At 37.9% G+C, this 15,382-nt stretch overlaps 3 protein-coding genes across 4 annotated transcripts; all 3 read left to right on the plus strand.

The window, feature by feature from the left end:
• Positions 1-1,008: 1,008 nt before the first annotated feature.
• On the plus strand, positions 1,009-4,691 carry LOC113712531 (uncharacterized). The gene is made up of 5 exons (XM_072068046.1): positions 1,009-1,295; positions 2,721-2,847; positions 3,332-3,425; positions 3,622-3,708; positions 4,245-4,691. Exons 1-5 carry the CDS (start codon positions 1,226-1,228, stop codon positions 4,377-4,379), a joined length of 513 nt encoding a protein of 170 aa, XP_071924147.1. The 5' UTR covers positions 1,009-1,225; the 3' UTR covers positions 4,380-4,691.
• Positions 4,692-5,709: 1,018 nt separating this feature from the next.
• Positions 5,710-9,603, plus strand: LOC113712439 (glyceraldehyde-3-phosphate dehydrogenase B, chloroplastic). Its single transcript, XM_027235866.2, has 9 exons — positions 5,710-5,869; positions 5,997-6,116; positions 6,909-7,070; positions 7,184-7,351; positions 7,939-8,099; positions 8,265-8,326; positions 8,478-8,527; positions 8,640-9,046; positions 9,271-9,603. Exons 1-9 carry the CDS (start codon positions 5,759-5,761, stop codon positions 9,404-9,406), a joined length of 1,377 nt encoding a protein of 458 aa, XP_027091667.2. The 5' UTR covers positions 5,710-5,758; the 3' UTR covers positions 9,407-9,603.
• A 643-nt stretch (positions 9,604-10,246) lies between these two features.
• On the plus strand, positions 10,247-15,059 carry LOC140004284 (serine/threonine-protein kinase/endoribonuclease IRE1b-like). 2 transcript variants are annotated; one of them, XM_072066822.1, is made up of 6 exons: positions 10,247-10,749; positions 11,183-11,417; positions 11,734-13,223; positions 13,815-13,987; positions 14,119-14,365; positions 14,536-15,059. In XM_072066822.1, exons 1-6 carry the CDS (start codon positions 10,580-10,582, stop codon positions 14,987-14,989), a joined length of 2,769 nt encoding a protein of 922 aa, XP_071922923.1. In that variant the 5' UTR covers positions 10,247-10,579; the 3' UTR covers positions 14,990-15,059. The 2 variants fall into 2 exon arrangements, with proteins under 2 accessions (XP_071922923.1, XP_071922924.1); XM_072066823.1 differs by having other exon boundaries at positions 10,610-10,749; positions 11,197-11,417.
• Positions 15,060-15,382: the final 323 nt, after the last annotated feature.

A 15,382-nucleotide genomic window follows, 5' to 3' on the forward strand; every position in this document is an offset into this window, starting at 1 on the left:
TAGTCTAACTAAAATTTAGTTTCATACCAGAACACATTCCCTGACACTAATATCAGCGGGAACAAATTATCTAACCTTTGTAGCTACCTATTATTAGGAGTAAAAAAGGGATAGGCCACTCGAGGGTCAAAAGTTAAGCATCTCTTTTTAAGGATAAAATATATATGTAGTTTTAATCTATAATGTTTAGTACATATATAATTATAGTTTTTAAAGTTTTGACAAAAGTAAATCTGGTCCTAAATGTACCCCAATTGAAAATATATTTGGGTCATTTGAACAACTTTTATCGATTATTGACAAAATTTAGCTACGTGTAATCATGTGTTCATTAAATTGAATTTTAAAATTAAAAAAAAAAAGCAAAATAGTGGCTAATTTTAAACAGCAAGATGAAGGGCTTATAAGTCACATGCTAACGAATTAAACTAGCTAAGAAAAGAAATTTATTAAATTGCAAAATTAAAACATGTCAGAGCATCAAATTTTCATCGATCTGAAACTTATTTTCACTGTCATTCTCCACGCCCCCTAAGCAAAAAACCCTCTAGTCTCTACCACTCTATTTTAACTTATATTTAACAAATTCATTTTTTTCTTGGTTAATTAGTTACTTATGTGCGATCGCTTATTCTTATTATTCAAAGTTAGCTATTGTGTTGCAGCTTTTTTTTTTAAAAAAAAATTAATTTAACGAACTTGTGATTGCATGTGAATGATTTGGTCAATAATCGAGAAAATCTGTCAATTGTCTTGAATCTACTTCGGATTGAAAACATTGGGGACCATAATTGTTTTTACTAAAACCATAGGGACTAAAATCACATAAGGTGCCAAATATTGGGGTCCAAAATTTTTTGTCAAAACATTAGGGACAAAGACATTGGGGTCCTTTAAAAATTTTGTAAATTTAAAAAAAAAAAGCATCGATGTTCCGCATTTCCACTTGGGTGCCAAAGACACGGTACTTTTTTTTTTTTTTTTTTTTCCTTTTTGTTTTTGTGTTTTGCTTACGGGGGTGGGATGGGTTGGTTGGAGGATGAACGAACTGTGTCCTTTTAATTAGTCCGTTCGTTGTTAGCTATGTTTGCCGTCATCGATCTCATCGAAGCCAAAAATACGTAAAGTGATCCTCTTTCTCCGCTCTCCAGTCTCCGGCATCGCCGCCCCTTCGGTTTCACAAGTGCGCGCACACACACTCTGTTGTAAGCTATTTGCAGCCGCCATGGCAACTCTTTCAAGTTCCTTGGTATTATCTAAGAACCCATCATTCCATTCCTCACCCTCATCATCAGGTATTTCTCCCAATTCTCATTTCTGTTGATACGGATGTAAGCTCGATGATCTAAAATGTACTTTCTCTGGGTCAAGGTTTATGGAGCTTTGTTGTGAACAGAAATCTAAAGAAATGAAAAAATAATAATAATAAAAAGCGAGCATTTTTTTTTTTCCTCTCATGAGTTTGGTAGGTCCCAACAAACTTGTCTTTGAACCGCCGTTATGGACATGATTTGAGGTATTCTATCTTTGTTATGTCAATGCAAGTGACTCTATGATTGATGCGGCTTCAGTCAACAGATTGTGATTCTCAACTCGGGTGAAAAAAAATGAGGAGTAGAAATTGGAGGGAAAATTAAAGCAGTCAGAACAGAAAAAACACATACTGACTATTCACAAATGTAGGTACTTATTATGCTCAACAACAGTTCAAGTTTTATGCTCACAAATTTGTTTCCTCGATTCAAAGCAGGAAAATCTTGTGCATTGCTATCTTACCTGCTCTGTTTTGTTAGTAATCAAGTGTTCTCTCAGAACTATGTCCTTCAAAATGGGTTTCTCAAAAGGTCTGTGAAGATCATATTGGAGATGATTAGCCTCTTGAATGCTGAGAGCAGTTCAATCCTTCGATCCGTATGGACTTCAATCAGTATCAGTTTAGCATATCAAAGCCTAGATCCCTTTACGGACACTTAGGGTATGCAAAGCGAAAGACTTGTTTGACAATTCAAGTGCGCTTGACCTATTATTTGGCGTTGTTGACTGTGAGATTTAATTCATTGGGGCTTGTATCCATGCATTAATCACGATCGGCTTGCCTAACTCTGTAGGTCAGTTTTGTGTACTAACTTGTGGCTTGAATCCCCTTGGTTTTACTCCTTGGGATTAGTGTAGCCATCCACTGGGTTGCAGTACCAGTGTAAGTTGCACCAAGATGTGAGCTAAGGCACCCCACTTCTGAGATGCTAGATGGAGTGACTTGAGTCTTATCATGGTATCCTCTGATCATTTTGAACAAGAACACATTTTGCGCTACTCAAGACATATTGACCATGCAAATCAGATGGATCCTACATGCATATGAACAAAGATAAAGCAAGCTATTTGTGTTTTTGTGTGTTGAAACATTTATCTAGCATAAATCCACAAGAATATTGGAGACCTGACATCAGTGGATGTTATATTTCCTGTTTTGTTGAGCCTTGGGATCAATATGTACCCAAAAAGGTTTTATAAACAGAGAGAAACCTTCAGATAAAGTTGAAGCATATTTTAGATACTTGATTAGTCGTGATTTCTGAGGCTTACAAAATTTAATGATAAATATAAAAGTGCATAACAATTAGCTAGTATTTTGTTCACTCCCTATTCTTTTCTTTCTAGTTTACTTCTTGTTTTGAGGGTGTGATTGCAATTTTCTGAATGCTTTCTAATTTTTTTAGGTTCTTCTCTGAAGACATTAGAGCAATGTATGGGAAGCACTGTTCCCACCAACTTGTCCTTTGGTCTGAGGCATTCAAGGAAATCATCCATATCTAAAGGAGTGCTGACTGTTCGTGCAACCTATAGGTATAGTTTCCATCAAACTTGTATGACTTATTCTTAGGTACATCAGATTACTTTGATAGAATATTTGCTGCATGTAGGCCTTTCATCACTGACAGTTATTGATACTTTCAACTTGACATTTGCATGCAATCGAGAAAAAGTGAATCTTTTCTATTGGTGTCTCTATGGCTCTTACCAAAATGACATAATATTTAAGGCTCATATCTTGTCTTACAGTCATCAGATTCTTGCATTTGTTTTTTGTACAAAATGGGTGTGAGAAAGTACCAAGCTTGTGCAACTTTGAGTAAGTTTAAATAGAAAGCATAGGACGAAAGTGAAGTTGACAAGTATCATTGCAGATGTAAACTTGAAATGAAAATGGGATTGAATTATGATAAAAAAAAAATGAACATTGTTCTCATATTTTCCCTGCTTTTTATCATGTAGACAGTACTCCAAACTATACGGAATTATATTGGACTTGTTTCTTATCTAATGGCAGTGATGGAAGGTCAGGCACTGGGAATCTCTTCCTCGGAGGCTTTATTTTGGGAGGATTAGTTATTGGGACACTTGGTTGTGTATATGCACCTCAGGTGGTAAACTTTAGCAATCCTAATTGACATTTATGAAACTCTGCTTCTATACTTTTTCTCTTTCAAATTATTAATCTGGAAAGCTGGCCATAGATCAGTCAGCCTTATGCAAAGATTTGATGTACTTGAAGACTGTTAGTGCTTAATGAGAGAGTAGGAAACTGATAGTATAAACAAAACTGTTTGCTGTCCGCAGATCAGCAGTGCACTAGCTGGAACTGACAAAAAGGACCTGATGAGAAAATTGCCAAAATTCATATATGATGAAGACAAAGCTTTGGAGGTAAGCAGTTTCTTTACAGTTATTATCCACGATGATCTTTCCTCCATGGAGACAAAAAAGGATCTTTACTTTTTCTTTCTCTTTGCGAGTGCCCTGTCAAGATAGGGGACACCTCGAGTATCAGGGATAGGGGTAGGTATGTCTGTAGATAGCTTTAGGATGACCAAATTTTAGCATTTTTTGCCTTGCACTGTTATTGTGCCTACTTCAGTTGATCCTACATCAGTGGCTTACCTTGATTTAATCGCATTCTAGTATGTAATTTTCTTTTCATTTTTTTTCCTTTTCCCATAAAATGAATTAGTTCATCTTCAAAGCATCTCTAATATTCATGCATGGCTTTTGGACTATCAAGATTGATAAGATCTGCCATGGTTAAAAGGACTTGATATGACTTTATTTCTGCATGTTGCTAAGTGGGGAAGCTGAATCGGCACCTTAACTTGTAATCCAGCTTGAAATATTTCTGCATAGTTATTGAAATAGGTGCCCATGGTACCTTTTTATGACTGAGTTGTGCTATGATCTGTCTCCAGAAACAGCGGAAGAAACTATCAGAGAAGATTGCACAGCTGAACTCTGCTATAGATGATGTTTCAAATCAGCTGCGATCAGAAAATACCCCAAATGGAGCAGATGTTAACTCGGATGAAGTTGAGGCACTTATATAAGATTCTATTGTCGTTCTGTTTTCTCATGAATTTTCGCTGTATGTGAAAACACAATAACTCGTATGTAGAGTCTCAAGGCCGTCGTATGAGAAAATTGCTCACTGCAATTTTGGTAAATTTGCTCTTCTTTTGAGAGCTGGATTTTGGAACAATACTCGGATTTTTTTGATGTTCATGGAAGACAGCTGGATAATAATGGTTGTGAATTGTGATCACTGAAGAATGATGGATTCTCTAAGCTTTTGCTTGCGTCGGTATCACAAGAATGCATATCCTACCCGGATTTATTCTGTGTAGTGATAAATTATGTAACCGACCCTGTTTGGTTGAGCAGGTGCTATATCTTAGCTCCGGTGTTGCTTGTGGATATCACAGAGTTCCTTGCTCTGCAAATTACTTCGGCTTTTTGCATCTTTTCTCCTTTGGGCTAAGCAGTCAAATTGAATTCTCGTAAAGAAGTACTAAAGCAAATACGAATGCTAATCATTGCCCGCAACATGACAATTAAAAATCTGTCGACTGAGACTCCTGTGGGCAAATGCATCCTCCTGCAACTTGTGTGGAACTGAGCTACAGCTGTTGTTTGTTTTGTCCCGACTCTGGCTAACATCGGAGCTTGTTTAGAGCCTACAAATTACCTCACATTCCGACGTTTAAAATTGCGATGTAGTGCCCATTTTTTCGTATCAGACTTGGTCCAGTATACTGGGGAACTTGCCCTGAGATTTTATTCGACTATCGCGGTGAAAGGAGGAGTTTTATTCGAATTACAAGGACCTGGACTGAGATTTTCAGAATTAAGTAGAACTCAACTTTTCTATTAGCTTTTAATAGGTTTCCATGAGCTAAGCATCCTGTCTAGGACTAAGAATTCTCTAAGGAGCAAGTCAATGAAATCCTTCCAAAAAAAAAAGAGGAGGAGGAAAGAAAGGAAAAACGAATAGGACATTTAGCTGGGACTAACGAAGGTGGGGCCTTTTCGCTTTGCATGCAAACCACTTATCAGTCAATTTTACCTCATCCTCATGCAGCAGGAGACAGGAGTAGGCTTACTCCGAAATAAAAATTTGTGGTAGCGGATAACAAGACATGAAGGCGTCAATTCACAAAAGATGCAGGGGCAATCAAGGAATAAGAGGGATGGGTGAACCATCTTTAGCACTGAATTTTGATGGTTCAGACCAATACAATCCACACGATCTTATCTTGTGTCAAATCTTTGTGTACCATCCTCGCCACTCAATCCCTTAATTCAATTGCAACCATAATTTCTAGTTGAGATTTTGGCAACGGGAACGTACCCCACACATTTGTGCTGTATGTAACTATAAATATGGGAAGGGAGGAGTTGTAGTTTTAGTTACTTAGTTGCAGCAGCCATGGCCAGTACTCATGCAGCTCTTGCTTCTTCAAGAATCCCTGCTAACACAAGGCTCGTTTCCAAAACCTCCCACTACAACTCCTTCCCTACTCAATACTCCTTCTCCAAGGTCAACTCCTGATCTCCACTTCTTCATATCCTTTTCTTGTGTCAGTCTTTTTTCTCAATTTATTTTGTCCTAGTGTCCATTTTCCTTTTCCAGGATACGTAATGAATCAACTTATGTGGCTTTGCAGAGACTTGAAGTAGATGAATACTCTGGTCTTAGATCCAGCGGATGTGTGACCTTTGCTACCAATTCAAGGGAAACTTCTTTCTTTGATGCAGCGGCCGTCCAACTTACCCCAAAGAGACAAGTATGTATTGAAATTACTCCAGTAGAGAATTGATTATTGATTCATGTTTGGCTGCATCATCAGTTAGTTAATCCTGACATTTTCCTCGCACTCTCAACTCTTTAGCAGAGGAACTTGATCAGTCAAATTTCAATGTAATGGTTCCTGTAATAGTTGGTACCCTTTCCATCCATGAGACTAGCAGATTGACTTTTGCTTGCTCTTGATAATGCAAAAAATTGGCCCCAGTTTGCTTGGCAATCATGATAAACAAACCAATTATAAGCTATTTTCACTTTGAGGAACTATCTAGCAAGTTAAGGGAACTGCCTCTTCTTCTTCTTTTATTCCTTGGATAATCTGATCATAATCTCTTATTCAGAAATTTGAAAAATTTGGGTTCTAATTACTTGTAAACCTTGTAGGAGATCACTGATTATTATATCAACGACAAGGTCATTGGAATATGACTGAAAAACAAGATTCGCGTAATAGTACTCACTGATTTTTTGGACTCAGCACATGCCAGACTTCATTTTTTAAATGGACAATCAGCAAGACACGTAGACATACATGAAATGAATGTCTGGTGAATCTAACGTTTTCTTTTAGGATTACCATTTTACTTTCTTCAAGAATTGATAATGCACGTACTTGAAAGATTCACCCATATACACTCAAAATCAAACTACAGGTTTTGGAGAATACTTATGATGGTGGCAGATGATCATTTGATACTATCACTGCATACCTTTTCAACCTTGAACTCTTAACATGGTCTCTGTCATTAATTTGGGATTTTATGCATAAAAGAATGCAGGATCAACCCCAGTTAAGGGAGAAACTGTTGCCAAATTGAAGGTAGCAATAAATGGTTTTGGACGCATTGGCAGAAACTTCCTTCGGTGCTGGCATGGGCGAAAGAACTCACCACTTGATGTCATTGTTGTCAATGACAGTGCAGGTGTTAAGAATGTAAGTCTTGGTGCTAAACATTCCTAGAGAGATTCACAGGGCCATTTGTCGGGTCGCAGATTGATACTGTACTAAGTACACATTAAACACTAACTTGTATTCCGAATATACAGGCATCTCACTTGCTAAAGTATGATTCGATGCTTGGAACCTTCAAGGCAGATGTTAAAGTTGTGGACACTGAGACCATTAGTGTTGATGGAAAGCCCATTCAGGTCGTCTCCAGTAGGGATCCTCTCAAGCTTCCTTGGGCTGACCTTGGCATTGATATCGTTATTGAGGTATACACTGCACTATCCCATTTCCTAAGCTTGAATTTCTTCTTAATTTCAGCTCGATGTCTCATCAAGTTAAGCTCTGTGACATTGGGCTACCAATAGCAATAAAAGTTTTCTGCCATGAGAATTGTGAGGCAGTTAGAGTTGGAAGGAGTCCAACAGATTGAACGGTGCTTACTGAAGTTTTAAAGTTTGGGAGTAAGTTCAAATCCTACTTTAGGCTTAGCTCTCCTTCCGAGAAGAAAAGGAATATGTTAATTGGGGTAGGTTATGACCTTAATACATTGACATATAGATTGATGCTGATTAAAGTAACATTACCCTATTGGTTTTCTTGTTTCGCTTCTTGCTTATAGGAACCCAGGCACCTAAGGCATATGGAGTACGCTGAATCTAGAAATTTAAGAAATGCCTTTGATCGTTAATGAGCTATAATGGAATACTCAAGGCTGAAGAATCAACTGTTTTCCTTGACGATAAGATTTTCCTAATGGTTGTGGAGTTGGTTTTGTAGTAATGGAAATCGCGTTAAAGGTTGCCTGGCACAAGTATACGAAAGCGTTCTACTAATTTAAGCTTGTTGAAATCAGGGAACAGGCGTATTTGTGGATGGCCCAGGAGCTGGGAAGCATATCCAAGCTGGTGCAAAGAAAGTCATTATCACTGCTCCAGCAAAAGGTGCTGACATCCCAACCTACGTTGTGGGAGTGAATGAGCAGGATTACTACCACGAGGTCTCTAATATCGTAAGGTAGATTACACAGAACTCTTTACATTCGTAGATTAACCATCTCCACAACATGTCGGAAAAGTATTAAAATCATGGTCTCGTATCTTTCATGTATCAATTGCCAATCCATACGTTGATTTTTTTTTTTTTTTTTAAAAAGGAACTTTACCATTTGTCAAATTGCAGCAATGCTTCTTGTACCACAAACTGTTTGGCTCCTTTCGTGAAGGTCTTGGATGAAGAATTTGGTAAGCATCTGACGTCCTTCAAATAAATTATACTACTGCGCATTTGCTTCCCTTTAGAAGTTGCCCTTATTTTCTGATCACTGACTGAGACAAAAGAAAACAAAAGTTCAACCTCTTATTACCACAGACTAATACTAATGAACAATTGCAGGCATTGTGAAGGGAACAATGACAACCACCCACTCCTATACTGGTGATCAGGTGCTCGTATGCTAAAAAAAGACACATAATTTGCCTTCTGGACAACATGACAAGCGTACTTGCTTGCATTGCTTTCTCCTATATAACTAGAGTTTGCGTGGTTCTATTGCAGAGGCTTTTAGATGCATCACACCGGGACTTGAGGCGAGCCAGAGCTGCAGCACTAAACATTGTCCCAACAAGCACGGGTGCAGCTAAGGCAGTGTCATTGGTGCTGCCGCAGCTGAAGGGTAAACTCAATGGCATTGCGCTCCGGGTTCCGACACCTAACGTGTCCGTGGTTGACCTTGTTGTAAACGTCGAGAAGAGGGGACTGACGGCTGAAGACGTGAATGCTGCATTCAGAAAGGCTGCTGATGGGCCGTTGAAAGGCATATTGGACGTGTGTGATGCTCCTCTTGTATCTGTCGACTTCAAATGTACCGATGTTTCTTCCACCATTGACTCCTCCTTGACGATGGTAATGGGAGATGACATGGTGAAGGTGGTTGCCTGGTACGACAATGAGTGGGGATACAGGTACAAAGGTTTCCTCTTTTTTTTTTTTTTAAAAAAAAAATGTTGATTGACATCCTTAACAAAAGAAAAGAAAGATGTCAGTTTGCATGCATGGAAACAAGCACAATTAGCAAATTTTTCTGAAGAAACCACTGCTCAGCAAGCATCTCCTCTGTTTGTCCAAATGCTAGCGTACTTTTTTTTATCTGAAGAGAGAATAATATTTCATTCTTGACACTTTGCAGCCAACGCGTTGTGGATTTGGCTCATCTGGTTGCAAGCAAGTGGCCAGGCTTGTTTATTGACGGGAGCGGAGACCCATTGGAAGACTACTGCAAGACAAACGCTGCTGATGAGGAGTGCAAAGTTTATGAAGCCTAAATTCCCCACATTCTTTTCTCCTCTCTTCTTTCTTCTCTCCTTTTGGCCTACCAAATTGATGATAGAAGCCAAGGCAGGCTTTTCATTTCTAGCATGTACGATCCTTTTTTAACCTGTGATGACTGAGAAAGGGGAATGATAGATTTGTAAACAATAAAAAAAGCAAATAACTGCAATTTTTTTTTTCTTTTTCGTAACCGAGATATGTCTCTAGTTTCGCATGTCACTGGTCTTATTTTCACTAAAACATCTGTAGTGTCGTAGCATTTAAGAGATCATTTTTTTTTTTTTGGGTAACGATAATATATATGTATAACCCAACCTATCTTATTATTATTCTACATAGAGGGGGCTGAGTAAACAAATTATGTGTATGACAGAAATGGCCATGTCGTTTGGACACACAGATTTGGGTGTGGTACCACAAATCTAAACTTAAGACAGAAATCCTACATATGATGGTCAGTCTAATCCTACTGTACTTCTTACAATAAACCGAGTTTGTTTGGATAGAGTATTATTTGAAATAATTACTGCAATATTTTTTATGTGATGTGATATGATATATGTGAGATAAAAAAAGTAATTAAAAATATTTAAAAAAATAAATTAAAAAATATGTTTACGATACAAACGAAATATTATTTGACATATTTGCGCTATCCAAACACTAGGGTTTAGAACCCTTTTCAAATATCTTCTCTTAAGATAGCTTAGGATTTAGAAAGATCATGTTGTCTTTTGAGTGTTTTAACGTGCTAACGTAGGTTGTGTTTGGATTGCATTTTCCGTCATTTTTCATGAAAAAATTACTGTAGCGATTTGATATATGTGATAAAAAAAGGTGATAGAAAAATATGACCACGAAAAATGACAATATTTTCCGACGGAAACAAGCAATCCAAGCAAGGCCTAATCCAAGCAAGGCCTAATAAAATAGGCATCTTCCTGATTCCCACATGATTAACGCCTCAAATTCCTTTTTTTTTTTAAAAAAAAAAATAAAAAGTTGTCTTCTTTTGCTGCACACGACTTTAAAACCCTAGAATTTTTGGATTTTCTCCCATCCGATTATTATTCTCCGACCAATCCAATCAATTATTTCGTAAATCTTCAATCGAATGAGCCAGCCATTATATGGCTTCCTAATTTGGCTCCCGAGAATCTTGAGAAATGAGGGGTATTTCAGTTCGTCTTGTATTTTTAGTAATACTGCTGGTACTAGTAGTAGTATCATCTTTAGTTGTTGTCGTTGCATCCGGACCTCCATCAAGCTCACGGAGCTCCGACCTGGATGATGATTCAGATATTCCTGCTTCCCACCTTCCATTGCCGCTGACGTCGTAAGTTTTTCTTTGTTCCCTACCGATTTCACCTGAATTTCTTCTTTAAGAATGAGGACTTGATTCTTTTATCACAGTTTTGGCATTCCAGTAGTCTTGTGGATTCCTGCTGATTAAGTGCTTCGTTATTTTGACGAAGAAAATAAATAAATCAATACATTTTGATGAAACTGAAATGCCCAAACTTACCATCGTTCCTTGCTTGTAACAGGACATTTATGCCGATACCCCCTGAAAACCTTGATAATAAAACACGTGATCTGATTCTAAAAAACACACACAAAAAACGGAGCAGTGCTATGGTCGTTTTAAGATATATTTTTCCTTTTAGTTGTTCGTGTTATGTTCAAGAACCGATGCACTCTTTCTGTACCGTGCAACCTGCTGAATATTATTCTATTAAGTGCTATTATCTTCTTGGTCTCAAATTCAGTAAACATGATACAGCAGTGGTGGCCGCCCCGGATGGCACCATATACTTAGTGGAGATCAACTCAGGAAAAGTGCTATGGTCGTTTGCATCAGGCTCCCCGATTTATTCATCTTATCAGGCTGTCCACCATAATGAAGGTCAACGGAACAATGCCACCACATGGGCCGATGATTTTTTCATAGACATTGGAGAAGATTGGCAGCTGTATGTCAATGGAAATGGCTTGAAGAATGTGGTAAGCGAGCCTTCCGTGTAATTTTCACAAATAGGTGTTCTTGTCACATGATTAGCTCTTCTTAATGGTGCAGTCTTTCTTTACATTATTGGATTTGATTCCTTCTGCTAATTTTTGTATAAATCAAAAGTCTATTGTTCGAGTGTTCGTAAAAACTCAGGATTGCATGTGTTCTGGTTCTGTATTATTCATTCAATTATGAGGATTTAGTTGCCGAGGGGCTAGACTTCTGGTGTGCTAATTTAGATACTACTGTCGCCTTTTGAACAAATCTTGGCTCTTTTCCTAACGTTTGTACATTGGTTGTTATTCTCAGAAACTCCCAGTGAGTGTGGAAGAATTCCTAAAGAGCACTCCTTTCATATCAGCTAGTGGTGGAATTATGTTAGGCTCGAAGAAATCAACAATTTTCATTGTTGATGCCAAAACTGGAAAAGTAATTCATACCCTGTGTTCAGACACTGTTAGAGCAGTTGAGCATGAGCACAATGATGAAAGTACCCTTGTCGCAAGGACAGATTTTGGAGGATGGGTTCCTCATAGTGCCACGAATTTGGATGGAATTGAAGAGCCACTTTATGTTACTAGGAAGGATTATGTTCTAAAGTTTACTAATATGAAGACAGGAAAGATTTTATGGTATCTAATGTTTGCTGATATTGAAGCTTCCTATCAATGCAATGCAATTGAAAGTTTTCTGGGTAGTGTCTTTTATACTGAAGATGAAGTTAGCCTTAGAAAGAATCTTGATGCCAAGTTGCAGCTTCATTGTCCTCCAAAGCCTGTTGTGTACCGCATACGTGATCGCAGTTCGTTCAAGTCTCTTTTCAAGACTAATAGTTTGCCAGATGCTTTTGCTGGGGACAAAGTGCTCTTGCTAGCTGCACCTGACCTTGATCCTATGTTACAGCTGGTCGAAAAGATATTAGGTTTGCATCAAAGTAATGGAGGTGATATAGGGCTTGCTCTACCCACCCCTGAGAGTGAAGATTTTGGAGTCGTGGCTTTGCCTGAAGGAGATATTGATCAAATTCATGAGATTGGAGGTTTTGCTAATTTAATAGGATCTCATTTCTGGTTTGTTGCCCTATTTGGTGGTCTTATGCTCCTAATTGTTACTTTCTTTGTTAGTCACTGGGTAGTTAAAGAACAAGGTAAGTTAAACAAGGGAGTTGAGATGCCCAATATCCAAGCTTTAACAACCAGAAAGAAGAAACCTCGAAAACCAAGAACAAATAGCAAAACTGCTGAGAGAAAGAAAAAGAATGTTTCTCATGATCAAATGGCCAAAGACATCAATGTGCTCCCAGATTATGAAAGAGCAAAAAAATTCTTACAACTTGGGTTGCCTAATAATTCAGATGGTTTCATGGACGGACGCAACATTGGCAGATTGTTTGTCTCAACCACAGGAATTGCAATGGGAAGCAACGGTACCGTCGTGCTTGAGGGAATTTATGATGGTCGTCCAGTTGCTGTTAAGCGCCTTGTACAGACCCATCACAACGTGGCATTTAAAGAGATTCAGAATCTCATTGCCTCTGATCACCATCCAAATATTGTGAGATGGTTTGGTGTGGAGTATGATCAAGATTTTGTCTATCTTGCTCTGGAACGTTGTGCCTGTAGCTTATATGATTTGATATTGTCCTGCTCTAGCTCACAAAATCAAGAAACTTACCAGGATGGAGATTGTAACTGTGCTGGCAATGAATTTGTTCGACTAGGGTTGCTAGGAGATAACCATGCTCTCCAGTTATCGAAGTCGAATGGGTATCCTTCGCATCATTTGTTAAAATTAATGAGGTAAGTTCATAAACCTGTAGTAAACAATGGATAGATTTGCATCTTTGGAGCTTCCATATTGGGATTACCCTATCACTTCAGGGTTTCTGAATTTTTCAAATTTATATGCAAGCCTGTTACGTGGTATTATCAAAACATCATGATTGCAGATTTTGGAGTGTTATACCACCATTCGATAGTTAGAATCTTGTTAGTGCCGGCATTTTTGAACATCGCTTCCTGGCTTCACACACCAACCCCCCCCCCCCTCCCTTTTTTTCTCCTCCCCACCTAAAAGAGAAAAAGAAAAAGACGTGATGAACTTTTCAGATGAAATTTTGGTTTAACAGTAATATTCATGAATACACTTTAAGGACGAATTCTAGCATTTTTGTTCTTCATTCTCTTTTTCAGCATAGTTATAGTTTGGGTAGGATCGTATGCATACAACTGCAGCTAGCATTGGTGATTTTTCTCCACCAATGTCTTAGTTAACTTTCTTATAGTTCTTACCGTTATCAACTGATATGATTGCAATGAGTAGTTATTAAAATCCTGAACATACGCTAAATATAAGATTCACCTTTTCATTATTCTATTCTATGACGCCAGGGATGTTGTTCGGGGGCTTGCTCATTTGCATGAACTTGGTATTATTCATCGGGATTTAAAGCCTCAAAATGTTCTTGTAACAAAGGAAAGAGTTTTATGTGCCAAACTTTCAGATATGGGCATCAACAAGCGCCTTTCTGGGGATACGTCTTCTTTAACAAAGCATGCAACTGGTTAGTGAAATTCTTTTAGCTCTATCATTAAGTTTTTTGGTTCCTGAAGTTTGTTTGTAATATTTGGGTCGGTCTCAAAGTTTCTTGTGGAGTTCTATTTCTTATGAACAATGCATAAACTATTTGTGTAGGTTATGGGAGTTCAGGGTGGCAAGCACCTGAGCAACTTCTTCATGAACGTCAGACGCGAGCTGTAGATTTGTTCAGTCTAGGCTGTCTTCTCTTCTTTTGTATTACTGGTGGCAAACACCCATTCGGTGAAATCCTTGAACGTGATGTGAATATAGTTAATAACCAAAAAGACTTGTTCTTGATAGAAAACCTTCCTGAAGCAACAGATTTGATCGCTTCTCTCTTGCATTGCAACCCTGAGTTGAGGTATGCCATCATTTTATTTTTCGATGTTATTTGTTTGAGACGTATGGTCGCACATAGAGACCAGCATGCATACGCTTGGATATTGATAAATTTTTGCTACATAAAGTATAAGCTTCTCTATACAAACAAGAGGAAGGCCCATTTCTCAAAAGTTTCTTTCTTGTTTTTAGGCCAAAAGCAACTCAAGTAGCGTGTCATCCTTTGTTTTGGGATTCAGAGATGCGACTTTCATTTCTTCGAGATGCCAGTGATAGGGTGGAATTGGAGGATAGGGAGAAGGAATCTGAACTGCTGAAAGCATTGGAAAGTATTGGAAATGTGGCTTTAGGTGGTAAATGGGATGAAAAGATGGATACTGCTTTTATCAATGATATTGGGCGTTACAGGCGGTACAAGTTTGATAGTGTTCGGGACTTGTTGCGTGTGATACGAAACAAGTTAAACCACTATAGAGAACTTCCAAAGGATATCCAGGGAATTCTTGGGCAAGTCCCTGAAGGATTTGATAATTACTTTTCTACACGATTCCCGAAACTTGTAATAGAGGTTTTTAAGGTGTTTCACTTGTATTGTGCAGAAGAGGAAGAAGCCTTTATCAAGTACTTTAAATGCGATTACATGTAAATGTAGCCCGTCTTTGTTGTAAACTGCTCAAGAATCAATTGTATATGATCAGTTGGGATATTCTACGTCACTACTCGATACTAAATTCAGTATCAATTCCACTTATCACGTGATGATAGAAGAAATTTAAGGCCTTGTTTGGATTGCGGTTTTTCGTCGGAAAATTACGTTATTTTTCGTGATCATATTTCCTTATTACCTTTTTTTCTCACATACATCAAATCGCTACAGTAATTTTTTCATGAAAAATCATGAAAAATGCAATCCAAACACAAAAATAAATAACATATGACAAATTAAATAAACAGGACACTTGGTATAAATATAGAAGTAGCACTGAGTTGTCATTGAAAAAGTGACACTGAGGATCTTGTGTATGTATGGTTTAAACAA

Source organism: Coffea arabica, chromosome 10e (assembly GCF_036785885.1).
Source record: "Coffea arabica cultivar ET-39 chromosome 10e, Coffea Arabica ET-39 HiFi, whole genome shotgun sequence".
Classification (NCBI taxonomy): domain Eukaryota; kingdom Viridiplantae; phylum Streptophyta; class Magnoliopsida; order Gentianales; family Rubiaceae; genus Coffea; species Coffea arabica.